The sequence below is a fragment of the Pangasianodon hypophthalmus genome, chromosome 5, assembly GCF_027358585.1.
Source record: "Pangasianodon hypophthalmus isolate fPanHyp1 chromosome 5, fPanHyp1.pri, whole genome shotgun sequence".
NCBI lineage: Eukaryota > Metazoa > Chordata > Actinopteri > Siluriformes > Pangasiidae > Pangasianodon > Pangasianodon hypophthalmus.
In genome coordinates this window covers 29543265-29571010 of record NC_069714.1, presented here as the reverse complement: position 1 = coordinate 29571010, position 27746 = coordinate 29543265, and the positions used below count along the sequence as shown (strand labels likewise).

Sequence of the window (27746 nt, the reverse complement as noted above, 5' to 3'; positions counted from 1 at the left end):
CTGAATTGTGTTGAATTGAAAGTAAAGACATGACCAATGAAAATATGTCCAAATTAACAAATAGATTACTGAGCATTTTGTCCAAAATTCCCAAACATGTCTCAAATCTGGAATCATGTCATGCCAAATTCCCAAACACGCTGTCACAACTTCCCAAATATGATGTCTCAGATTCCCAAACACGCTGTCACAACTTCCCAAATACGATGTCTCAGATTCCCAAACCCGCTGTACCAAAATCCTAAATTTGATGTCCCAAATTCCCAAACATGTCTCAAATCTGGAATCATGCTGTGCCAAATTCCCAAATACGCCGTCACATCTTCCCAAATACAAGGTCTCAAATTTCCAAACACATTATCACAACTTCCCAAACACGATGTCCCAAAATCCTAAATTTGATGTCCCAAAATGCTAAACATGTTGTCCCAAATTTTCAAAAACACTGTCCCAAATTCCCAAACACGCTGTCTCAGAATCCTAAATTCGATGTCCCAAATTCCCAAACATATCTCAAATCTGAAATCATGGTGTGCCAAATTCCCAAACACACTGTCACAACTTCCCAAATACAATGTCCCAAACTCCTAAAGAGGTTGTCCCAAATTCCCAAACATGCTGTCCCAACATGTGGTTCCAAATTCTTAAACATGCTATGCCAAATTCCCAAAAAATGTCTCCAATTCCCAAACACAGTGTTGAAACATCCTAAATTTGATGTCTCACATTCCCAAACACACTGTCCCAAATTCCCAAAAAAATGTCTCAAATTCCCAAGCACGCTGTCTTCAAATCCTAAATTCAATGTCTCAAATTCCCGAACACGTCATAAAATGTTTTCCCCTCAGTTTTAACAAAAGGTTAATCCGGGCGTCTTTAGAATGATGATGGAAACATTTCTGTTAGTAAATGGTAGAAACACTTGTGCATCATGTGTTGGGGATTTTATTTTATTAACAGCAGCAAACTTAGAAAAGGTGAAAGTTCAGAAACTGTGTATCTGAGTGTGTAAACACACCTCCCTGTATCTACACACAGTTCACTGAATTTATTGTTTGAGAGTTTAAATGATGTAGAAATCAATAATTATCTTCATTCCTTTAGAGGAAAAAATAACCTTAACTGATTTGAATGTATTTTTTTTTAAATATATGTATATATATTCTTATTATTGTTTGTTGAATGCATTATATTTTCCCTCTTTGACCACCAGATGGCGCTGCTGCTCTTGTTTTTCCCCAAACCCTGACCAACCAATCAGCTCGCAGGAGGCGGGACCTGCCGGAATACGGGTGGGGAGGAGGCGACGGCGCGGCGGAAGTCACGTGACGGTGGAGTTCAGGGGTCAGCGGTGTGCGTCACAGCAGGGAAAGATGGTGGAGCAGAGAGAGACCCGCGTGGTTCGCTGCGGCGGCAGTAAAATAAGCTTCAGGGCGCCGGTCATCACCACCGACTCCAGGTCAGGACATGAAATTAATCAACGGTGTGGTGTTTGTAGTGATGTGTGTTCACGCGCGTTCATTTGGCTGCTTTTTGTGTGTGTTTGGATGCCATGAGCTCGTGCAAAACATGCATGTACTGTATCTGCATGGAGGAGTAACCTGCACTCCAGAAGTGCTATTCAGTGGAAATGTGGTGTATTTTTTATTTACTTTTCCTTTATAATGATGAGGTCTTTTATTCAGATGTTCAGTCTGAGCATCTCAATTGTATTCAAACCTAATATGTCGAGTTATACCTGATACACTGATCATTAGACCACCCTGTTGTTGATTATTTTCCTCTAACAGCACAGCATGGAGTGTTTTATTCCTCTTCCGCCGCACTGCCGTTGCTCAGAAAGTGTTGATTTTTTGGTCATTTTCTACACCAGCAGCTCTGACAGTAGTGCAAGCTGCGAGTCATACATTTATATACGTGTAAGTTGATATAGTGAAGATTTCTGTAAGGAGATGTTTATTTTACTTTTATGGAAGGAGTCTCCAGTGTCAGTGCTTTGGTAAAGCTTGACAGATGTTCCGCAACATTAGCTGTAACTTTAAATAATGCTATATATCATTCTTTAAGTGGAATCGTTGCCAGATTGCTGTGGTGTAAGAGAAATAAAGCACCATGAGGTGTGCTGTTATAGGAAAGTAATCAACTGCGGGTTGGGAACAGGATCTGTGCTTCATCACACCGCTCCGTCGTGGATCGATTATTTCACATAGGCTTCCTAACCGAGACGTGTTTCTGCGCAGGTTCCTGTTGTGTGCTTCGGGAGACTCGGTGAAAGTTTTCAGCACCAGTACAGAGGAGTGTGTTCATGTCCTGGAGGGTCACACAGATCAGATCAGCGGAGTCGCTTTAAACCCGGCCAACCACCTTCAGGTCTCCGTCACTCTCTCTATCATTCTCTCTATCTCTCTCTCTCTCTGTCCTACACAGACAAATCATCTGTCCATCTGTCTGTCTGTGTTTGATGAAACTTGTTCCTAATATATTGGGAAAGTGTGGTACAGTACGATACGGTCTATACAGCAGTGTTTATTCCTGTACTTGTGAGATTAGAAGAAGTTTTGTTTTTTGTTTTTTTGTGTGAGTTAAATGTTACTAAAATACTATTTCAAAGTCATTAATCTACAGCGTGTCCCAGAAGTCTCCGTACATAGTGGCACCGCGTCAGTTGTGTCTTCGTCAGCGGATGTTCGTGGACGTCCACTTCTCATTTAGTCCACAATACTTCCAGTCTTTTTGAATTTTTAAAAAAAATTATTTTGGCAGCAGTGTCGTGTGTGTGTGTGATGTGCTCGCCGTGTTTCCTGTTAAAGTCCATCGCAACCTTGCGTGAAACAGCTTCCTGATCCAGCCATGAGAATGATTTCAATACGTTCTTCTTTCATAAAAAGCGTTCTTAAAGACTATCTGAAAAAATATATATAATATAAACTTTACATGAACAATTTTGGAAAACATTTTGTTAAAAAATAGTGTTTATTTCCCTTATGTATGGAGACTTTTGGGACACGCTGTATTTTCCTTGATTAGAACAGCATATAAGTTATTTTAACATTAAAGTGGAAGTTCACCTTTTTCACATTTAGGTTGATTTCCAGGCACCTCAGACAGTTTTTTATATCAACTTCTTTAATAATTTGTTATAACTAATTAAAATAAAGCCCCCCACTCCCACTGAACCCCCATTCGGGTGTAAACACACACACACGCCTCGGCTGATACAGACAGAAACGTTCCTCTTGATGACTTCGTTGACGTTCTCGTTCAGGAAAAGCATTCGAGGAGGTGAAAGCTTGTAGTTGTTTTAACGGCTTTTGCACGCTCGAATCTCATTTGCAAGTCTTCCAAAATGTCTCACCAGGAAAAATTGTAGAATTTTTATCAAATATTAAATTGAAGGATCTTATATAGTTTTTGTTGTCGATGTTGAAATGTTGTAAGATTTTATTGAATGTGTTGTTTTACTTCCCTTGAGCTTGTCATGAAAAGAAGAGGTTTGAAAAGAACAATAATATTAATAATAATAATAATAATAATATTAATAACGCACACTTGAATAGCAGGGATGCATTCACCCGCTGTGTCAGGGACGATTCCCGGATGTGTTTTCCTGCATGCGTTGCTACGCGCTAAGCTGCTGGGAATCTGATTATTCCCGTCTGCTGTATCGCCTGTAGCCATAATTTGCACACGGCTCTGTGTGTCAGTGGAAACGAGTAGATATGAGCACTGATTCTTTCCCATGATGGAGCGTTTCCAGCCTACAACAACAACAACGCACCTCATGCGTACATTGACCATCACAAAGAAAATTAAATCTTTGTTTTTTTTTTGTGGTTTTTTTGAGTTTTATGTTCAGTATGCTCAATTAGTGTGCTTAGAGTCGTAAATTCATCTGATTATAATTAGTTTTGTGAAATAATCATTGGTGGAGAAAAAAAGAAAAATCTTAAAACTGTACATATCGACATTCAAAGTGTCTGAGGTGACTAGGAATTGGCAAATAAATATTTAGAACTGCTCAAATGTGAAATAATGTCCACAGCCCAAGGCCAGGGGCGCCAATACTTTCCAGTACTCTAGAAAATAGACAGAATGTCAAGTGCAAACTATCAGTTAACGTCTGAAATAAACCAAACAGCAGCAGGTCAGAAGGGGTCCTTAGCCCTCGCAGGTGTGTTGCTGGTGAAAAGCTCTGATCGCTCTCGCTCTCATGGCGTGTTGGATGCAGTCAGGTGACTGAACTCTGCTCACGCGTCCATCGCATTAATCCTGCAGCGATGCAGCAGCGCAGCTGGAAATCATTTGCTTTCACTGTGAAACTCCCTGTCCCTGATTTTCAGTCGCATGTCGTAAACCAGTAAAACGCTCGTGATGTTGCTGTGGGATTGATGTGTTAATAAAATCAAACCAACAGCAAATCAGCAGAGACGTCAAAGACAGAGCGTCAGAATGACGTGACCATCAGCGAAATCAACAACAAGCTCACAGCACGCATCACACACACGTCACACGCATCACACACGTCACACACGTTACACACGTCACACGCATCACACACGTTACACGCATCACACACGTTACACACATTACAGACAATACGACTCCTTCTGTCTACAGTTTATCAACTCTCTCTTTCTCTCTTTCTCTCTCTGCCCTATTTCTCTTGTCTTACACTCCATGTGTCTTTCTCTCTGTCGGTCCTTTCTATGTCACTTTTCCCCTCTCTCTCTCTCTCTCTCTCTCTCTCTCTCTCTCTCTCTTCTTCTCCCTCCTCCTTCTGTCTTTATCTCTTTATGTCTTTATCTCTCACTTTCTCTGTTTTTTTGTCATTGTCTGTTTGTCTGTCTGTGTCTCTCTCTTGCTCTCTCTTTCACCCCGTTTCTGTCTCTCATGTTGTCTCTCTCTCTTACTCTGGATTTGATTCTTTTTTTTCTTGTTCCTTTATTATGACAATATCTGTCCGACCCAATAAAGGAGTTTTTAAAATTCAAATTTTCTCTCTTTCTCGCTCTCTCTCGTTCTCTCTCTTTCTTTCTTTCTCTCTTTGGTGATTATTTCATTGTTAAATTGCATACAGATCTGGTCAGTTAGTTTTCCACTGTGTTTGCTGAACTTGAAGAAACAATTTAACATAGAACAGCATGTATTTGCTGTCTAATATCTCTCTTCTCTCTCTCTCTCTCTCTCTCTCTCTCTCTCTCTCTCTGTCTCCTGCAGGTCTTCTCCTGTTCACTAGATGGCACTTTTCGACTGTGGGACTTCACTGATGGAATCCTCATCAAGGTAACCATTTAGAAACTGTGTCAGAGGTCAGCGCTGCTCCGTGTGCATCAGGAAACCATTTTCATTTCTTTATTGTGTTTTTTTTTCCCCAGACGTTTGTTATTGGATATCCGATATTTTCCTTATACGTCTCGGAGAAACATGTCGGAGTCATTTTCATCGTTATTCCCATGGCCAATGAGAAGAGCACCGGTAATCAGCAGCGCTACACTGCTCACTGAAATATTACTGTGGTGTGTGTGTGTGTGTTAACACGTGTGTTAATGTGCACAGAGTGTTTCCAGTTGGTGGCTGTACATCTGCCCAAGACTCTGGAGCAGGAAGTGGAGGTGACGGAGCTGTCAGCGGTGTTTTCTGATATTTCTCCTAAGCCCAGTTCTACAGCTTTCGGCCGTGAGGTATGACGCAGATCAGAGGACTCTTGTGTTAATGCCAAGAAGAATTATATTTTTATTACACTAGAAATAGGTCTAAAACAACTTAATAAGTCTCTGTAGAGATTTTAGAAGTTGTTAACCTTAAAAAAAGCTGTAAAAGTGAGAGCTGTTGGTAACATTGGCAGGTTAGTAACTGGTAGTGAACAGCTGTACTGCTCTGTATTTTCTCTAATTTAAAAAAAAGAAAAAAACATAGACCTGCAGTGGAAAAACAAACCTCAACGAGACGAATAAGAGGTTTCCGTGTGAGAAACGATCACACTGCCGAACTGCTGACCGATCAAAGAGCACGCACGTGTGCAAACAGTTTGGTGCACTTTATAGGGAATTTAGGAAAAGGGAATATAGGGAAAGAAGGAAATATAGAGAAAGAAAGGAACGCAACAAGATGAAACAAAATAGAAGGGGAGATAGAAAGACAGATAAAGAGAGGGTGTTGGAAAGAAAAGGAGGATGGAGAGAAAATGTCATTAAAAGAAAGAGAAAAATGTAAAAAATGGAGAACGGTGTGGTGCGTATCCACTGCACACGGACTCGTCACCTGAGATTTCCCTCCCAACAAGAAGCAGTGAGAAAAGGGAAGCGAAGTGCAAGGGATTGTGGGATAGCGAGCAGCGAGTAAAGTTGAACTGGGTGAACTTTATGCAAATTACAAGCCGCAGCTGTGTATCAGTGACCAATCAGACGAAAGACATGTTTCCGTTCTCTGTGCACGTTTGCGTTCATTTGCTTTCGTTTGCGTACACGTAGTTCTGTCTGGAGAACGTGGACGGAAAATTAATAACGGCTGTCTTCTCTCTGGTGCATGTTGCAGCTAATTTTATCTGAGCATTTTGTTCTTGTCTTAATGGATGAGTTCCTCCTTTTATTTATTTATTTATTTATTTATTTCTAAATAACACATTGAGCGAGAATGCATGTCATTGGATGCTGCAGTAAATACACATAAAATAAATCAGAAATATTTCAGCTTCTTAAGTCTATCATACTTTACAAAAATATTTATCTCAATGTCTTTTCAGACGCAAGTTTGTGAGAGTAAGAATATAATTAATCTACGAGTCCGTGATTGACAGGTTCATTCCCATCCTGCATTGTAGGCAGACACGCCCCTCAAGCCACATCATAAAAAACAAGTGATCTCTGGTACCGAGTTTAGGAAACAGTTAATTTGTGAAAACAGTTTAACAGATTCTGGGAAGAGTTCAACTTAAAACGGAAACCTGGCTCATGTGCACTATTGCGTCAAATATCCAATAAAATTTCAGCTAATGAGAGATGGAGAAAACCCATGACCCAAAAGGAAGAAGATTGTTTTCCTAAGACGTGTGTAAGTCTGTGTTTAAACGCAGTCGGCTTCTAAACCTGGCTGCAGAACGTGTCGCCATTTTAATAAAAGTTCTGATCATTTTCATGCACTAAGGAATAATCCTGATTAAAAAAAATTATTTATTTGCATTGACTCCGCCCACAAACCTCTTTTAGTGATTAAGCTACGTTTCTGTGTCTTCACTTTGTCCTATTAGGCAAAATTTTGCACTCGACAGTTTTTTGACTTTTCTAATGCTAGACTATAAGGACTTTAATTCTTACTCTTTCTGATCTTTGTGTTTGTGTGTGTTTCTGCAGGGTGAATATCTGGCCTCTGTTAAGGGTCTGCAGCTGCACATGTTTTTCTTCAGGAAGCAGAAGACGTTCAGGTAACACACGCGCACACACTCGCACACATGAAGTGTGCAGAATTTCACAGTAACCATGACGTAGCAGTTCCTGTAATAGCGCCTCTGAGGTTAAGGGCGTGCTGAAACAGGCCCAGTCAATAAGTAAATAAGCATGTGTCATACCTCAGCTGTGGTTTAGCCCCTATTCGGTTTCCATTTACCAAAGTAGCCTAATCCTAATTCATTTATCTTTAATGCAGGTTCTCCCTGAAGGCCACGGATAAGAAAGGTGCCAGAAACGCCTTCACTTGTGTGGCCTGTAACCCTAAAGATGACTGCATCGCTACCGGACATGAAGACGGCAAAATCCGCCTCTGGTGAGAGCGAGGAGTGAAGAGTATTCAGACCTGCACACTTTTACACCGGGTCTAATAATAATAACAATAATAATAATAATAATAATAGCAACAAAAACTACAGTAATAATATTGTATGTTTACTAAAGACTGACCACTTTAAACACGAATGTTCAAGTTTGGGGGGAAAAAAAGGAGGTGGACAAAATTACTAGTTGGATAAAATGATCTTTAACCCGGTTTACGTTTCCTGAAGGAAATACAGAGTGATTACAAAGAGCTATAGGAAATGGAGGGATGGAAGGAAGGAAAAAAATAAGCTAAATGAAGAAAAACTGAAACAAAGAAAGAAGAAAATATGAATAAAATGGAACAGGAGCAGGAAAGAAAGTTAAAAAAGAAACAAGATGAAAAAGAAATGGAATAGTGCAATAATGGAATAATGCAATAATGGAATAATGCAATAATGGAATAATGGAATAATGGAATAATGCAATAATGGAATAATGCAGTAATGCAATAATGGAATTGGAAGAAGAAAGAAAGAAGTAAGGTGAAGAAAAATGGAATGGGAGAAGGAAATAAATAAAGATGATGAAAAAATGGAAAGGAATAAAGAATGAAAGATGAAGTTATTTAGAATAAGAGCAAGAAAGAAACAAGTTAAAGTAAACTAGAACGAGAGAAAGTAAGAAAGATAAATAAAAAAATGGAACAGGAGAAAGAAAGAAGGAATTAGAAAGGAATCAAGACGAAAAAGAAATGAAGAGATGAATAATAATGCAAAGGGAGGAAAGAAAGAAGCAAAATAAAGAAAACTGGAATTGGAAGAAGAAAAGAAATATGAAGATTAAAGCTGCAAGCAGCATTTTCGGGGGCCAAGCACCCAGACTCGGTGAGCTGCACTTTCACAGATGTGCTACAGTTGTTGCCTAAGCAGTTACAGGAAAACAGAACTATAACTTCATGCAAAGCAATTTGAGAGTGATTTGTAGTTTCCCTCATGACGTGTGTGTTCTGACCGCGGACGGTGATGGAACTCTCACTGGAGGAGGAAAGGTCTAGATGAAGAAATGGACAGCAGGGCGGCGTTGCTGTGACCTGTGGAGTTGTCTGTGGCTACTTTGACCTTTGGTCGTGATTGCCACTGCTCTGACCTAAATTTTTTTTCTTCTTACAATTTAAAAATATCTATAGTATTGATGTTTTTTCTTATCAGCCTGAGCCTTTTCCCCCCACTTCCCCTACAAGTTTAGAAAAGTCTCAAGATGATGTGATTAGACAAGATTTGGCAGAAGAGTAGCTAAAATGGCAGCTAGATGTAGGCATTTCTAGCATGTTATTGTTACTTTTGACCAGTAGAAATTTGTTGTATAGCCTCAAGTCATGGTCCTGAAGATGCCTACCATGTTTTGTGTCAGTGTGCAAAGTCGTTGCTTAGATACAGCCTCACTTCCTGTTTGGCGGCTTCGCCATTAGATTCTTTGGCCCACTACGGACAAACCGTTTGGAATATTAAAAAATCTTTTGAAAGCTTTCATGAAGGTTACTCTGAAGACGATGTTTGCCAAACGTTGTAATGATTGGACAAAATTTGTAGGAGGAGTAGCGAAAAAACAGTTTTTGACAAAATCCAAGATGGCGGAAAAGGCTTTTAAATTTTGGACACACAGTTCAAAAGTAATGACCATAAACGTACTTCCAAATTAGGCCCAAATTTCACCCGATGGTGGCGCTAGAGTGTTGGCAGCACTTGGCCCAAATTTGGTCAGAATGTTCTTTAGACCCTCCCCAATCAGTGTGCCAAATCTCACAACTTTTTACCGGATGGTTCTGTGGGCTGCCATAGACACCTTAACCAGAGGAAGAAGAAACGGTAGAATAACAATAGGATGCCTTCGGTGCTTGGCCCCCTAAAAAGTGGTATGGGGAAAAGGAAGGAAAGAACTGTGAATAAAAATTGAACAGGAGGAAGAAAGAAGGAAAAGGATAAAAAAAAATTGAAGGAAGTATTAAATAGAGATGACGAGAAAACGGAATGGACAAAGCAAGAAGTGAAATAGAAGAGAAGAAATGAAACAGGTTAGAAAAGTAGAACGAGTAAGGGAAGTTATGTTTGAAAAAATGAGAGAACTCGTGTGAGGGGGAGGAAGGACGAGGAATGAAAGAGTTACAGAATGAGAGAGAGTGAAAAAGAAACCAGTGATGATGGAGAGAAAAAAGCTGACTGCGCTGTGCATCTGAGAAACTTTAAACATGAAAATGTTAGATATATTAACACAAATATTTTTCAGTGATACGTTTTATAAAGTTAAAAAAAATTTCCGACAGAGTTTGTATATTAAGCATCTTTTGGGTTAGAGTTTATTCTCAAATCCTTAGGAAGAGAAAGAGAAGAAGAAGAATAGTAGTGTGAGGAATGATATCAGTGCGCCAGCCGCTTTTTAATCGTGATGAGACGGAGAGTTTAAATGAAACGTGAATGTTTTTTTTTTCTGTTTCGCAGGAGAAACTTCAATCAGAAGAAAGAGTACACGTATTCCACTCAACACTGGCACCACGACGCCGTTAACAGCCTGTGTTTCACTCCGGAGGGTAAGACACGCCCACTTCAGCCACTAATCACTAATCACTGACGCTCACTCGGCGGGTTTAGAGCCATAACCAGCTGTCCGAAGTGACCGAGTCACGCTGGAGCTTCTCAGTCCTTTTCCCGACCCTGATTTTTACGAAGAGGCTGTTTATAAAACTTCGATAAGTTTATTAGCCATGTGCAATGAGACAGAATGAAGCTAACCATTTTAATTACTGTAATTTTGAGCAATTTAGCTTCGTCAGTTAATTCACTAACTATTTTCAGTAACAGCAGCTTGTGTTAATGTTCTGGATCTAATACTTTATCACTTCAGTAGTAACGTAGAAAAGCATGTAGTTGTTGATATGGTGAAGTTTTCTTAAGGTAAGGAAATGTTAATTTAACATTTTTCAGGAAGGAGTCTCCAGTGTCAGAGGTAAAGCTGTAACTTTAAGTTCTCCGATATTTTCCAGACAGAGAAGTTTACGCTTTGTTGCGGTTTCTCAGTAACATGACAAGCTGTGTTTTTTTTTTTTTTTTTTTTTTTTTTTTTTTGTATTATTATTAACTTTGAGAGAGAGATAAAAAGAGCGGCTGGTGAGGGAACGACCGTTTATAGCTGCTATAACGTAAGTGAGAATACGAACTATCTTGTATCGCGGACGTTCCACAACATTAAATGTAACTGTAAATGGATAAGAAGCGTGTGTGGTTCATCTGTAATAAATTAAACGTTGTAATCGTTGGCTAATCAGTGTAGTATAACAGAAATAAATCACTTCAGGAAGTGCTGATGTAATATATAAAATAATAGTAACGAACTTTAATTAACTTCAGAGTTAATTAATTGTTGATTAATATCCTGTAAGAGTATGTTTAGTAAATTAAAGTGTTTAAAGAGTGTCTAATTTCAATCCAGAAACTGACACATTTAAAGGACTTCTAATGTTCAGTGTGAAAAGAAAAAGTGCTGTAATTGTTGTATAATCTCGATTTTGATATTGACCAGCGAAATCCTGCTCGTTATTTCAGTCCCTTGTATTTAAGCGTGGTTCATTTCCCGTAGGTACGCACCTGCTGAGTGGAGGGGCGGAGTCTGTGCTCGTCCAATGGCATTGTGCCGAGGTCAATAAGAAGGATTTTCTCCCTCGTCTGGGCGGAGCCATTTCTCACATCGCCGTGTCTGCGGACGGCCAGACGTACAGCACGAGCCACTCGGACAACAGTACGAGACCCCATACACACGTTCCCAAAAAACAAGCTGGTTTTAATAATAATAATCATAATAATAATCATAATAATAATGATAAAAATCTTTACTTGTATGAACATCTTGAGTCTTGCATAAAAGATAAAAATTAGACAAAGATTAAAACAATAAACAGTACATTTTAAGATAGAAGAAATACAGTATGAATAAATAAATTTAAAGAAATGTTTAAAAATATTATAAATACTTTTTTGAATTAAAGTAAATTTAACTTTTTTAATTGCATAAATTTATTTTAAAAATACATTTAATTTATTATTATTTAGATATATAATTAGCACCTTCAGTCTTGGTTATGTGTCTTTTACTGATTTATTTATGTATTTATTTATTTAACAATTTTTTAAACTTATTTATTTATTTTACATTTTTTTATTTTATTGTCTTTTCTGTAATCCTTACAGAGATCACCATCATCCACTGCAGCTTCAAAGTATCAGCGGTGATTCAGGGCCTCGTCCACGGTACGCATGCTTACACACACGTACACGCAAGCACACACACGCGTACAGCCTCCGTTACTTCACCATGACTCAGCAAAAAGGATGAGTCTTTATGTGTAACTCGAGATCTCCCTCCGCTGCTTTTCAGGAGACGCTATTCACACGGATCTGATGATTGATCCACGCAGCAGAGCGCTGGTGCTGAACGGAAAACCCGGCCACCTTCAGTTTTACTCCCTTCATCGTGACAAGCAGATTTACAGCGTACGTGCACAGTTCTCACTTACAAACTCTCTTATAACAGAAGTCTAAGGGCCGCTGTAAAGCCTTAAAATGTACCACTATAACACAAATGCAGTACTGCATGCAATAAAAGTGTGAGGTTGAGACCGACGTGAGAGGAAGTCCAACTTTCCAACATCGGAGCAATGCAGTGCGTTCGCGTATTATCCTGAGCATTTATGATTTTGACCTTTTGCTATGGCGATACGGAAGATACTCAGAAAAACAGCGCTTTTCTGCTTTTTCAGTTAAAAGACCACATGCCATCATAACCACATGACTTCACTTTCTTCCCTCGGGTCCTTTCAGAGAAGCAGAACTACTTTTGCAGTTATGCAGATTATATGTTTGTTTATACAGGTATAATATATACGTTCAGTTATATAGATTATACATCAATTTTATACATTTGAACAAGTGTATTATTGTGTAACTGGTTATCACTTGCCTTTAGACTTTCATTAGTAAACCAGGAGTAAACAGATTTTTTGTTCTTTTCTTAGAGTAGAGAAACGTCTTTTCCGTAAATTCTTGTCCATAATAATCACACATACACTTAAAGATGCAGTGATGGTAGATTAGATTGAAAAAATACAGAAAAAAACCATGAAAATAAAATTTGAACAAACTAAGAGAGAGTCATTTCGGCCCCAGAGAGTGTCATTTAGGCCACAAAGAGAGTCATTTAGGTCACAAAGAGTGTCATTTAGGCCACAGAGAGAGTCATTTAGGCCACAGAGAGAGTCATTTAGGCCACAGAGAGAGAGTCTTTTAGGCTGCAAAGAGTCAATTAGACTATAAAGAGAGTCATTTAGGCCACAGAGAGTCATTTAGACCACAAAGAGTCATTTAGGCTAAAAGAAGGGTCATTTAAGCCGCAAAGAGAGTCATATAGACACAAAATGCTATTTAGCTATAACAAGCCATTTAAGCCACAGTGAGTCATTTAGTCACAAAGAGTCAATTAGACTATGAAGATCATTGTTTAGGTAGATGGTAGATTAGATTGAAAAAATACAGAAAAAAACCATGAAAATAAAATTTGAACAAACTAAGAGAGAGACATTCAGGCCACAGAGAGTGTCATTTAGGCCGCAAAGAGTCATTTAAGCTACAAAGATAGTCATTTAAGCCAGAGAGAGAGTCATTTAAGCCAGAGAGAGAGTCATTTAAGCCAGAGAGAGAGTCATTTAAGCCAGAGAGAGAGTCATTTAGGCCACAGAGAGAGAGTCATTTAGGCCACAGAGAGAGAGTCATTTAGGCCACAGAGAGGGTCATTTAAGCCACAGAGAGAGTCATTTAGGCCACAGAGAGAGTCATTTAGGCCACAGAGAGAGAGTCTTTTAGGCTGCAAAGAGTCAATTAGACTATAAAGAGAGTCATTTAGGCCACAGAGAGTCATTTAGACCACAAAGAGTCATTTAGGCTAAAAGAAGGGTCATTTAAGCCGCAAAGAGAGTCATATAGACACAAAATGCTATTTAGCTATAACAAGCCATTTAAGCCACAGTGAGTCATTTAGTCACAAAGAGTCAATTAGACTATGAAGATCATTGTTTAGGTAGATGGTAGATTAGATTGAAAAAATACAGAAAAAAAACCATGAAAATAAAATTTGAACAAACTAAGAGAGAGACATTCAGGCCACAGAGAGTGTCATTTAGGCCGCAAAGAGTCATTTAAGCTACAAAGATAGTCATTTAAGCCAGAGAGAGAGTCATTTAAGCCAGAGAGAGAGTCATTTAAGCCAGAGAGAGAGTCATTTAAGCCAGAGAGAGAGTCATTTAAGCCAGAGAGAGAGTCATTTAAGCCAGAGAGAGAGTCATTTAAGCCAGAGAGAGAGTCATTTAAGCCAGAGAGAGAGTCATTTAGGCCACAGAGAGAGAGTCATTTAGGCCACAGAGAGGGTCATTTAAGCCACAGAGAGAGTCATTTAGGCCACAAAGAGGGTCATTTAAGCCACAGAGAGAGAGTCTTTTAGGCTGCAAAGAGTCAATTAGACTATAAAGAGTGTCATTTAGGCCACAGAGAGAGTCATTTAGACCACAAAGAGTCATTTAGGCTAAAAGAAGGGTCATTTAAGCCGCAAAGAGAGTCATATAGACACAAAATGCTATTTAGCTATAACAAGCCATTTAAGCCACAGTGAGTCATTTAGTCACAAAGAGTCAATTAGACTATGAAGATCATTGTTTAGGCAACAAAGAGAGACATTTAGCCACAAAAGAAGGTCTACTGTGGGCCACAGAGACTCATTTAGGTTATAAAGAGTGTGACATAGGTCACAAACATTTATTTAGGCAACAGAGAGATATCTAGCCACATAGAGAGTCATTTAGGCTATAAAGTGAGTCAGTGAAACCACAAAGTGGGTCATTGACGCCACAAAGTCAGTCATTGACGCCACAAAAGGGAATCATTTATGCCACAAAGAATCATTTAGGCTATAAAGTGAGTTATTTAGACCACAAAGGGGAGTCATTATTCAGCCCAAAGAGTCATTTAGTCACTTTCAGTCAAAGCTGCATAAAATTACTTAACATAAACATTACGGTGTAGCTTTGTGTTTTCTTCACGGTGCATATCAAAAAATAATTTAATCTTTTCTGTATGTGGAAGAAAGGTTACTGTTTTTCTGGACTCTTAACGCAGCCTCACTGACTTCGCTGATTTATTAAAAAAAAAGGAAAGAAAAGTCAAGAAATTGTTGAGCAAGAACAAGAACTTGAAACAGTGTCATATTATTTTAATTTGTTTAGTTTGCCCCATGTGTGTGTTGTGACTGATCACATGACACAGTCCGTGTTGTGTGCATGTTTCCACTGGAAAGCGGAATGTGGTGTAAGCATCTTTCACATGAAATCACATGAGCTACAGAGATATTTTCTGTAGATTTTTTTTTTTTTTTTTTTTTTAAACATGAAACCGCCTAGTCATGGCTCTGCAGGGCTTTGGGGGCGGATTAAAGAGTTACTTAAAATCTGGAGAATGGAAAACCCCTCACACTGCTCGCATGCAGCGTAGTCTCCATTTTCTGCTGTTGCTGAATGTAAATGTATACTCTTAAACGATTTTAAATTGTGTGTGTGCATCGTGTTAAATGACATCTTCCAAAAACAACAACAACAAAAAAAAATACTCGCCCACAATGCATCACGGCTTTACCAGTTTGTTTTAATTAATATATTACCGTTGTAATGTAAAGCAGTAAAGAAAAAATGACATTTTAATTAATCAAGCAACTCCATTTGTACTTATAAATTTATCATTTTCTTGAACAACGACGTCACAGTACTGCTCCAGTGTGCCTTCTTAACACATATATATCAAACACAGAATAGAAACATACAGTAGAGTGTATATACTAAAAACAAATGGAGTTAAATATTTATATATTAAGCCAGTATACAGCTGAGACCAAAGGTTTATACCTTTTGAATAAAATTCTTTTTATTGGAGACTGAGGGTCATGGCAAACCTTTGGCTTTTGGTTCTTTTCAGATTATTTTCTGTTTATATTATTTCTACGCTATATGGCCAAAAGTTTGTGGACACCTGATCATCACACCCACATGTGGTTCTTCCCCAAACTCTTGCCACAATGCTGGAAGCACACAATTGTATAGAATGTCTCTGTATGCTGTAGCATTACAGTTTCTCTTCACTGGAACTAAGAGGCACAAACCTGTTCCAGCATGACAATGCCCCTGTGCACAAAGCAAGCTCCATGAAGACATGGTGTGTGAAGTTTGGAGTGGAAGTACTCGAGTGTCCTGCACAGAGCCCTGACCTCAACCCCACTGAACACCTTTGGGATGAACTGGAACACCGACTGAACCCTAGACCTCCTCACCAACATCAGCGCCTGACCTCACTAATGCTCTTGTAGCTGAATGAACACAAATCCCCACAGCCACGCTCCAACATCTAGTGGAAAGCTTCCCAGAAGAGTGGAGCTTATTATAACAGCAAACACAGGAGGAATAAATCTGGAATGAGATGTTCAACAAGCACATATTATGGTCGGGTGTTCACAAACTTTTGGCCATATAGTGTGTGTGTATAATTTTTAAGGCGTTTTCTTGTTGCAGAATGCACTCACATTTCATTTTTCATTCGCGCTAGCGTCAGAGTGACAGGTGATCCTTCATTTTCTCTGTACGTGTGCAGTTTCAGCAACAGATGACTTTTGAATTGTGATTTTTTATTTTTTTTTTTATCGCTATGCAAATTATCTATGATTCATTGGTTCGAATGATTCCTCGGACCCTCTCCCAACTTTAGTTCCTTACTTGTAGTTAGTTCCAATTTACTGTCAAACTAAAAAAAACGGAAGAAAACTTTATAACCAGGGTAATGTTTCATCTTATCTTGTCGTATACGATCTCTCGTTAAATATGTACAGAGAGTGTTTCCGGTAGAAAGCCAGCCACATGACATGTAATTCAAACATGTTCATTTTTGTTTATCTAATTAGCTTTAGAAGCTATATATAGCTAAAATGGTTTCTCATCTGAGCTTTGAAAAAAACGCTGGACAGGCCACGCCTACAAGAGACAAACTACAAGCCACACAACAGACTTGCTGCTTTCTTGTATGAATGCAGGGCAACCCAGAAACCACAGGGTGCACAAATTTTTGCACAGAACTCTGCTGATTTTCATCTAATTAATTTTTTTTTCTTCCAGCTTGACATAGTGCAGCAGGAGTACATCTACGAGGCAGGCCTGAGCCAGTTTGACGTGGTGAAGGCAGCGTTCGACGTCCGCGGCTCGTGGTTGGCGACGGTGGAGGAGAGAAGTGGCAAAGACTCCAGTCTCGAGTTTTCTCTTAAGCTTTGGGGCTACGATGAGAAGGCGCAAAGGTACATGTTTAAAGTTCTGTACTTGTATGAAAAGACCTGACTTGGATATTTAAAATTCTACTAAATTCCCAGACGGCCATATTTCCCTATTAAAGCATTTTTTTTTGTCTGTAGCTCTAACCTTTCTCTTCCTCCTCAGCTTTGAACTGAACACCACCATAACGGCTGCCCACAATGATGGGATTACAGCCATGTGCTTCAGCCCTGCCACAGAGACCACCATGCTGGTGACCACCGCCAAAGACGGCCAGTTTAAAGTCTGGCTGCTCGGCTCAGACTCAGACACGCAGAGTGAGTTCCACCTCCCACATCCTCGTTCCATTTATACGCCATGTCTGTATTTAATAAAGAGCTCCAGAATGAAAAGCTGGTAATAGCCTTTGCTGTAGGGATAATCTGTAGTGATGGACATTATATAGTCGTTATCTTGTATACATGCAGCACCGGCGTGTTGTCTGCAGAAGCCCTGAGCTGCGAGTCGCGGAGAAAAAGTGCTTATGTCTTTATTCCATAATAGCTAAGAGCTTGTTATTTTGACTTCACTATTCTTTTGAATAGTTCTTCAGTCAAAGGGTTAGAAATCAAACCCTTGACCTGTACCCAAACACATTTAATTGACTTACCAATAAAACACCGTATAGCTTACGTATTATCTCAGAAACAGCATACAGAATAAGACCTATAAGCTAATATTCAATAAATCAGTCTTATTAATAGAATGTGGGCTCTTGAATATTTAGTCAAAATAACAACATACTGTATGTCGTAATAATGAGACAATAGCAAGACAAGTTGTCAAAATAATGAGACGATCAATATAACGAGATATTAAGTTGGAATAATGAGATGTGTTGTAATATTGAAGTAATAACTTGAAATAACAAGTTATTGTTAAAATAATAGTAAAGATAACGAGATATTAAATATGAAATAATGAGAGATTAAGTCAGTGTATCAAAATAGAAAAGATGATATAACAAGTTATCAAAAATTAGATACTAAGTTAATGTAACATAAGTTGAAATAATGAGATATTAAGGCAAAATAGTGACGTGTCTTACTAAGATAAATTGAAATAACGAGTTACTGTCGAAGTAAAGCTACCAATTAAATATAACAAGATGATAGAGCAAAATAATTTTTGATACTGTAAATATATAAATATATTTATAAATAAATAAATAAATAGAGATTATTTGTAATATGATATTTTGAAATAACGAGTTTTGAAAAAACAAGGTGCTAATTCAATCTAACAAATAAGTCAAAATAACGGTATACAAAGTCAATATACTGAAATATTAAGTTCAAATATTAAGTCAAAATAATGAGGTATAATAAAGAGAGAAATTGAAATAACGAGTTCTTGTCAAAATAATGAGTTAAGTCAGAATAACAGGACACTGTGTCGATATAACAAGATATTAATTGAAATAAAGACATAGCATGTCAGGTTTTTTTTTTTCCCCCAGAACCTATGTCTCAGGGCTTCCTTAGTTGTCAGATTCCTTTAAAAATTGCACTTAAATATTTATGAGCTCATAATTTTATACTACGTTTTGTCGATTCCTTACGTAAAGAAAATCACAGCAAGAAGTTTATTGCCATTTTTTTTATTTATTTACTCCTAAAGACATTGTCAAGCTGATATGTAGCTTGATATATAAAGATTTATATGCATATGTAGGTATATAAATACACCATCTTCAATCTTCACTTACCCTTTTGTTTGACTAAGATTAAAGTATTGGCACCCTTGGCTTCATTACAGCAACCTCTCTGTGGCTGTGTCTCACTCTGTAAGAGAGACAAGCAAGACTTCACACACATTTTGAATAATGTGTAAAATGAGCGACATAACCAGTTTTTTTCTTATTTCCTTTTAAAGATAATTACTTTTAATGAACACCTCCTGGAAATGAATCTGCTGTAAATGAAACATGGATGTTTCTTATACCTAATTAGAAAATTTATGCAATTTGAAAAAAGTATGGCAAAGTTCAAATGCATGCATTTATTCAGTCATTTAGCGCCGTGTAGCCATAAAGCGTCGTTTAGACCACAAGGAGAGTTATTTAACCAAAAAAGTCAGGTATTCAAAAAGCCCCAAAAAGTCCTTTAGACAAAGAGGAGTCATTTAGGAGCATTACATACATTCAAGTGTGATTCTTTTTTTTTTTCTCCCTTCTTCAAATACATAAAAATTAAAAATTGAATAGTAATTGAAGTGTGAAATTTATTTTGACTGTGCTGGTTGTTCTGCTTTGGGAAATTCAGCCCTGATCATGATGGATTAATGAAGGCCTTTATGGTCGAAGTCCAAAAGAGAACAAGGGCTTGTTCACTTCCTCTGCTTCCTTTCTTTTAAAAGAACACTAAAACACTATAAAACAATCTAATTTAAAGTCTCACCTTTTGTTTTAGCCACAAGACTAATGTCCTCTGGTTGGTGAACATCAGTCACACACACAATGGTGTAAATAAATAGAAAAGCTCCCTGAGGAAGTATTATTTTTCCTAGAAGAAAGTACAAAGGGAAGTAAAAGATCATGGGAAGGTTTTATTTTTTCCAAACTGGAATTGTGCCTAACGTCTCCCGTCCTGTTTCTTCCTGTCCTCAGCCTAGCGTTTGTGTTGTTTTTTTTTTTTCCGCAGAGGAACAGGCCTCCTGGTCATGTGACTTTGTGGGCAGCTACCACGGCCTGCGACCGACCAACTGCTGTTTCTCAGCTGATGGCTCTCTGCTGGCTGTGAGCTTCGGGGAGGTGGTGACGGTGTGGAGCGTGGACACCTGGGGGCTTTTGACCACGCTGTGCCAGCCTCCGGGGGCCATCAGGTGGGGGTTATAGTTGAAACATGCCACAATCATGGTATCCAAAAGATTTTGGAATGGCTATAGTATATTTCCAGAAAGAAAAATATGGATATTCAGTTATCAAAGTGATGGTGTATTTGTTTGGACTGTATTTTCTCACCACTTTCAATACCACTAACCACAAAAATCCAAAATCACAACATTTTCAATCGTGATTTATGGCACGTTTATATTTTACTGGTTTTATATCTTGCTGCTTAGTGCTGGACTTTGGTCAGTGTAAAAGTTGCAGGTGTTGTCCTCATCGATCATCACTGTCACTTGTGAATACTCATGGACATCCGCAATGTTAACCCTGTCTAAAGGCCAAAATCTGATTGACTTTCTGTAGCTTTTTATTGAAGTTGGCTGAATTTAGATCAGATTAGCTTTGGATCAGATTAGCTTTGGAGAAAGGTGCACTGGACAGTTTATTTTCTTAGTGAGGAACACAGAGGGAATCTGATGTAATATCTACGGGTTATCTTTTAATCACTTTACTTTGTAATTTGGGACTTTTCAGGCCTCCAGATCGCATCAGTAGGGAGCTGTTTGTCTTTCATTTATAAGTTGCTGTATAGCCGAGTAATTATCTGCCATGTATTTCTATTTGTAACTATTCACAATAAGCCTAGAGAAAACAGCATTTAATTTTACTTAAAAACTCATACTGTTTGAATGTGTCTTCACTTGCCTCTGCAACCAAAAGATGCTGAACACACTGATGTTACGAAACGTTCGTTTGCTTACAGTAACACATTTCAACCACCAGGGTGATTGAATCAGAATCATAAATTCATGACTGTTACAAACTGCTGCTTTAAATGAAAGTAAAATATGCCAAATAGTTTATGTAAGAGAGAGCAAACACAAAGAATTTTATTGCATTGCCTGTGTTTTGCTCCCTGAGCCGTACAATTAAATAATATATATATTTGTCTAGTGATGGACTGTTGAGACGGTAAAACAGTTTGTATTGTGTAGGGGAAAGTCTTGCTATAAGTCACGATAAAAAAAAATTGTCAGGAATGTGTGAAGATGGAAGTGATGGAGGTTAAAATATGCTAATCTTTGACTGCTTTCATCCTCCAGGGATCTCTGCTTTGGGCGTCTGAGCTGCTCCAGATACCTGCTCGGCACCACCACTAAAAATGTGCTGTGCTGCTGGAACCTCCTCACCTGCTCACGTTAGTATTCTGTGTGTGTGTGTGTGTGTGTGAGTGTGTGAGAGAGATGCCAGAGGGACACCTGTCTCAACAAACCTGACTTTGAGCAGGACTTTGATCAGGAGAGTGTTTGTGGACAGTCTGTGGTGTTTTAGTGTGTGTGTGTGTCTGTGTGGTCAGCTGTATTGACTGACCCTGTGGTTTCCTCACAGTGGAATGGAGCACGTCAATGGATGTGTGTATGCTGCGGTCAGACCCTCTGTCTGAAAACATGGCTGCATTTTGCCACCACTCTGGAAACACTGACTGTAAGTATATAAACTCATTCATCAGTGCTATTCTCCTGTCCAGTTCTCACCTGAGACACATCTCAAATAAAGAATCTGATCTAGCGCATAGTATAGGAGTAATAATTTATAGTTGGCTTATTTTGTCCTCCATATTAGCCCTATGCCCTGAAACAGTGTTTCTTGGCCTGGGGGTTTAGGGAAGTGGGACCAAGGGGTTAGGGATGCGGGATTGGGGGTTGTGGGGAAGCAGAATGGATTGGGGGTCATGGGGAAGCAGGATGGATTGGGAGTCATGAGGAAGCAGGATGGATTGGGGGTCATGGGGAAGCAGGATGGACTGGGAGTTATGGGGAAGCAGGATGGATTGGGAGTTATGGGGGGGCAGGTTTGGGGTTGCAGGGATGTGGGATTGGGGGATATGGGACTCGGAGATTAGGGTTGTGTGAGGAAGCAGAATTGGGGTTATTATGGGGAAGTGAGAGTGGGGGGCTAGGGAACCAGGAATGAGATTATAGGGAAGGAGGTTATAGGAATTAGGGTTGTGGTGAAGTGAGAGATTGGGATTATGGGGAAGAAAGAATGGGAGGGTTAGGGAAGTGGGATTGAGGATATAGGGCAGAGGGATTGGGAGTTATGGGGAAGTAGGAGATTGGGATTATAGACAAGTGAGAATGGGGGGGTTAGGGAAGCAGGATTGGGGTTAAAGGCAAGAGAGATTGGGGTTATGGGGAAGGGAGAGTGTGGGGGGTTAGGGAAGTGGGATGGGATTAAGGTTATAGGGAAGAGGGATTGGAAAGTCTGAGGAAAGCCTAATCCTGGAAGGAAAGTTTAAGACTGTGGGGAGGGTTAGGGGGCAGGAAAGGAGGAATCGGGGCTATGCAAGTGGAACCTGGGGTTAGGGAAGTGGAAGCTAAGGGCAGGGCCAGTAGCCAGAGTTTTCAGGAGGTGGGACCCGGGGGTTTGGGGTGCAGGACCGGGGATAGGAAAGATGGACTAAAAGGTGAATGGAACACAATGCTAGCCCGTTGTCTGTTCTCTGTGCAGTGTTTGTTTTCAAACCCAGCGAGCCGAGGCCCCTGTTTACCCAGAAGGCCGTGTGCTCAGGAAAAGTTCAGCGCTCTGTGTTCGCTCCAAGAGATGAGCCGCTGGATAGCTGTGACGAGAGGACGCAGTGGCTCAACAGATCTCGCCTCTACTTCTTCACCGAGAACATGGTACGACTTTTAAACTCAACATTACAGACGTGTTCATTTATACGCATTTAGATTTGTCCCATTACTCTTTTAAACGTAAATATTATGAAAATTTGAGTGAATATTCATTCTGGCGTGTTTCGTGATGGATGAAATGAATGTTTTAAAAGCAGCAAGTGTCCATAGCTAGTTCAGACAGTGAAATGTAGACCAAGTTCACTTGTGTGTATGTATACTGTCCTCACCTTGACTTTCTCTCAGGACTTACTGACCTTCAGCACCAGAACAGAGGATGAGCGAATACTGAACTCGAGGAAACAGGTCAGTGTTTTATCAACACATTCCATGACTCCTGCTTTTCAGATTACCTCTAAAGATCTATGTATCTCATTTGGGCTCAATATTGCTGTGTTTAAAAGAATAGTTGGGCGTTAGCGAATGTAGCTAAGAAGTTATGGAAATCTGTCTTCCACAAATATCTAAATGTCTTCACTGTTTCACGGCTAAATTATAGAGGAATGCTGGAATAGTTTCAAAGTTGTTTACTTATTTATGACTTCATGCAGCGTAATGATGTAATTTAAAACAAATATATGAAGATTCAGTCTTGTATTTACAAGAGATGGGAAAAATAAACATGTTTGAAGTGTCAGACTTGCAAGCGATTCTGTATTGATGCATAAATGTCAGTCAAATTTTGTTTACTTAAAAAATTTAATATTCAAATTCATTTGAATATTTGATTCAGTATTTGAATTCATTTAAATATTTGATTCAGTATTCAAATTCATTTCAATATTTGGCACAGTGTTCACATTCATCTGAACAAGAATCAGTATTTCAATTTATTTGAATATTTGATTCAATATTTGATTTCATTTAAATATTTGATTGTGTTTTATTTCATTATGAATATATGATTCAATATTTGAATTCATTTGAGTATTTGATTCAGTATTCAAATTCTTTTGAATATTTGATTCAGTGTTCAAATTCATTTGAATAGCCTGCGATTTTATACTGCTGCATACATAAGATAGGATCTTAAACATACTTATAAGTGTTTTGTGGGTTTTTTTTTTTTTTATTTCAAGTACATAAATTGTATAGAATCTATTATGGGAATATGTTATTTTTCACAGTGAACTAAAAACGATACGTTTATAATCACATCAAGGTACCCAAATGTCCCAAATGATTGACTGTATTTGTGGAAATATAATGAATCAAGAACTGTGCAGCTTTCTTGGAGCGCTTCTTTAATTTGTGGTAAATTTGTGTGTGTCCTGTAGCTGCTGGTTGATGACAGTGTGGCGGTTACACCGTTTTACCTGTTGCTGGGGAAACACAACCCGGCGCAGGAGAAGAAGGACTCAGCTTCCAGTCAGGCCCCTGACAGAGCGCAGCTTCCTCAGGGATCAGCTGCCATTAAAGAGGTCAGCTCTACGATTATCGTATTTTGTGTCACAGTATAAAAGAGTGTGGAGTTTTTTTGTATTTGTATTTTACATTATTTGGTGTGTGTGTGTGTGTGTATGTGTGTGTGTGTGTGTTTCTCCTGACCTGTTCGTCTTTTCAATTCAATTCAATTCAATTTTATTTGTATAGCGCTTTTAACAATGGACATTGTCACAAAGCAGCTTTACAGAAATAAATGGATTCACAAAAATATATTGTAAATATTTAAATTTATCACTGTGAATTTATCCCCTTTTGTCTTTTGTTGATTTGATGTCTGTAGTTGCTGCACACTCCAGCTCACGTGCTTCCTGCAGCCTCAGTCCTGTGCTCAATGTTCGTCAAATCTCTGCTCATCTCCAACGGGACCAGGTACGACACCCTTCCTTTCCGCAGCGTCATGGCAGAGCGGCTGCTGAGTCATGACAAGGCTGCTGAGTCATACATCTGTACACAGACCTGTCTTTAGAAGCGAATGTCTGAGGTGATAGCAGAATGGAATCTTAACCTGATACATAATTATAAAATATTTGTATATACATAAAAATGTATATATAAATTATGTAATATACACAACATTCTCAGTTCTGACTACTGTTATGCTTAATATATAAATGTTATATTTATATATAATTATTATTATTATTTTATGTCTAATGCACAGCCTTTGGATACAAAGACGCGTAGCTTATCTGACACATGTAGTACATGGTCTTGCAAATTTATTTAAAAATCCAAAAAACAATTCTCTTCGACTTTTCGCTACCGAGTTTGTGTAAATTTACATATAAGGAGACTCGCTTGATTGATCATCTTCAAATTGTGTAATTGTTGATGAGTTACTGCAATTTTATATACAGATTACGATGTCGTTTATTAAAACGCTCATTTTATTTCCACTAACACACCAGTTTAATGAATATTTTGTGAAACTCAGTCACTTCATATTAATGAATTGAAAGAAAGCAATTCTACATCAAATCCATGAATTAAAACAAACAAGACTAGCTAGTTCTGTTATGACAAAAGTAATGGCGCCCTATAAAAGGAGGAAGCGTTAGTGTGTCTGTGGGAGCCGAAGCGCTGCAGTGGCTGAGCTGCATTACTGGAAGATTTGGAGCATGCCACACTTAGGAAGAAAACTTTTGTAAATGTGGCAGGAATTTTTAGTTCACGTTTGGCTGAAAACATGTACACACAACTTTACTAAATGATTACGCTGAGAGGAAATATACACACGTGTTTGTTAAAAAAAAACAATATAGATACGTATAAAAATGGCCTACACTTGATGAGAGAAACCAACAGCACAAACGCTCAGCGTAATGCTGTCCTGAACAAAGAGAGGTGGTTAATTGATAATATAACTACTACGTCCTGCTCTGAGCTGTGAATATTTATTTACATGGATGGTAATCCCGTCTGGAAAGACGCCGTGAGGTTCTTCTCACAGCCGTGCCATGGAGTACAGCTGTGATTGAAAAGTGATTGCATTTCAGTGTGGCACGACTGCAACACACTGATGGCAGTGAAAAGCAGTGTAACAAAGTGAAGTGCTTTCACTTCTGATGAGTTTAATTCTTAAAAAGCAGTCCTCTGCTGATTGTTTTCCACTGAAGAGATCAAGCAATGTCACAGCAATGCGATGAAGAGTGTGGCGCATTGTTTGCACGTCACTATTGCAAGTGTTTGTGTATTGCATTTCACATTTTTTCACCTTAATCTGAGACAGAATCTCCTCCATATTAAGAGCTTCGCATGGTTTTAGCATTCATGCTCTGCGTTTTGTATCATGGTTGACACTCTCTGACCTTTTACTGTTTTTGCACAGAGAAGAGAAGGAGCCCCTCGAACAGGAAGTAGAGAGAGAGAAGGAGGAAGTTGATTCGGAGGAGGAAATGGAAACAAGCGAGCGTAAACAGGAAGTTCGATCTCTGGGCTCTGCCCAGGAGCCATCTCTGCAGCTCTCTAAAGAGGAGGAAAGGGAACTGAGGAGAGTGAGAAAGACGGACTTTAGCTGGGTTTCGAGCTATGTTAACTCTTAGTTGAACACCAACCAAGACACACACACACACACACACACACACACAAACCCCATCCACTATGGTTCTAATGGTAATAATTAAATGAATGGTAATAAAAATGTTGCACAGATCTTGTTTGGCATATATAAAACATTTGTGCCATCGATTTGAATTTTGTAAATATGTTTTATTTTGAAATTATGAACCTAGTTTGAATTTAGCGCGACAGCAGGTACTGATGCCATCTCACAGCTCCACGGTTCAATCCAGAGCTCGGCTTTCTGTCTGTATGAAGTTTCACGTGTTCTCCATGTTCACCTCTGGGTTCTCCGGTTTCCTCCTGTAAATCCTGAATTCACCTTGAAATCCGAATTTAAAACTAATCAGATGTACAAAATTTGCTGCTGCACCACGGTTTAAACTCGGTCGGTGCTGTTTCAGCCAATCAGCATACAAGAAATATAATGCTTATGTTTGAATGAATTTGAAATGCATCGTGCTGACACAAATTAGTATTTTGTACATGTGATTATTATAAAATTGACTTTATTGAATATTGCTATTCATCAATTCAAATACCTGATATACAATTTTAAAATAAAGCATAAAAATCAGATGAAGATTTTAAAATCCAAATCCAGATGGCACAAACATCATCTACAAATTAGGGAGATAATATATAGGAAACGTGTTTACCATGAACTCTGATAGTAAATGGGTAAAATGAAATCTGCAGCTATTTTAGTGGCTGTTCTGGAGCCGGTTTTATCCATATATAGTTGTTACTTTAGAAATAGAAAGGAACAATGGAGTACATTGTACAAAATGTGGTCTGGATTGTGTGAATTGCATCAATATGTTTGGAGACGTGTGAGAAATGAAGATTTTGAACTTGTATCTCTGTCTTTTGTATTTCAGAATTAGCTTTGTTCGAAACATAAACACATTTGTATTGAGTGTAATTTATAAAGACTTTTTTTTTTTTTTTTTGTGGGACCAAAAATGTTTGTTTGGTTCTTTCGAAATCTGTTCCAGTTCCCTAAGCGTTCACGTTTTCTGAGTATTGTTTGGAGTTAATGCAAAAAAAAAGAAGTACACTCCTGCCTCAACATTTCCCTTTCTAAGCCAAGTTCGCCGAGTTCAAGGTCTTGCACAAAAAAAAAGCTGAGTCACTGCTCAATCTTGGGTGGTCACACAACTTTTATACGAGTGAAGGGATTATGGCCCGTTTTAATGAGTCGTATAATTTGGCTCAGCTCACTGATAAGAATCGCCTGTTTTGGATCATTGCCATTTTTTTTATAAACAGGAAAAAAGTTTGCAATATTATGACTGTTGGTTGATGTTCTTTCCTTAAATGTGTGTGATGTGTTTTCATGAAATCTTACTCTACCAACTGCGTAACAAAACATTACTTTGCACTGTGTTTCACAGAAGCTATTTAAATTATTTAGAATCAGCTTTATTGGCCGCGTATGCTTGTTCATATATTCATGTTTGTTGCCAGTTTACAATGATCCCTACAGTGCTCACCAAAAAAAAAAGAAAAAAACAGTGGACTACTTGACCATACTTGCACATAAAAGGTGT

General features: G+C 38.6%; 1 protein-coding gene across 1 annotated transcript; it reads left to right on the top strand.

Moving 5' to 3' along the window:
* The first annotated feature begins 1317 nt into the window (after positions 1-1317).
* On the top strand, positions 1318-27741 carry wdr75 (WD repeat domain 75). Its single transcript, XM_026913017.3, has 21 exons — positions 1318-1459; positions 2241-2370; positions 5218-5283; positions 5376-5475; positions 5557-5681; positions 7350-7420; positions 7642-7758; positions 10244-10332; positions 11379-11537; positions 11987-12046; positions 12174-12289; positions 16996-17171; positions 17311-17462; positions 19827-20007; positions 21118-21212; positions 21404-21499; positions 22526-22695; positions 22936-22995; positions 23967-24110; positions 24416-24504; positions 25964-27741. Exons 1-21 carry the CDS (start codon positions 1374-1376, stop codon positions 26175-26177), a joined length of 2496 nt encoding a protein of 831 aa, XP_026768818.3. The 5' UTR covers positions 1318-1373; the 3' UTR covers positions 26178-27741.
* Positions 27742-27746: the final 5 nt, after the last annotated feature.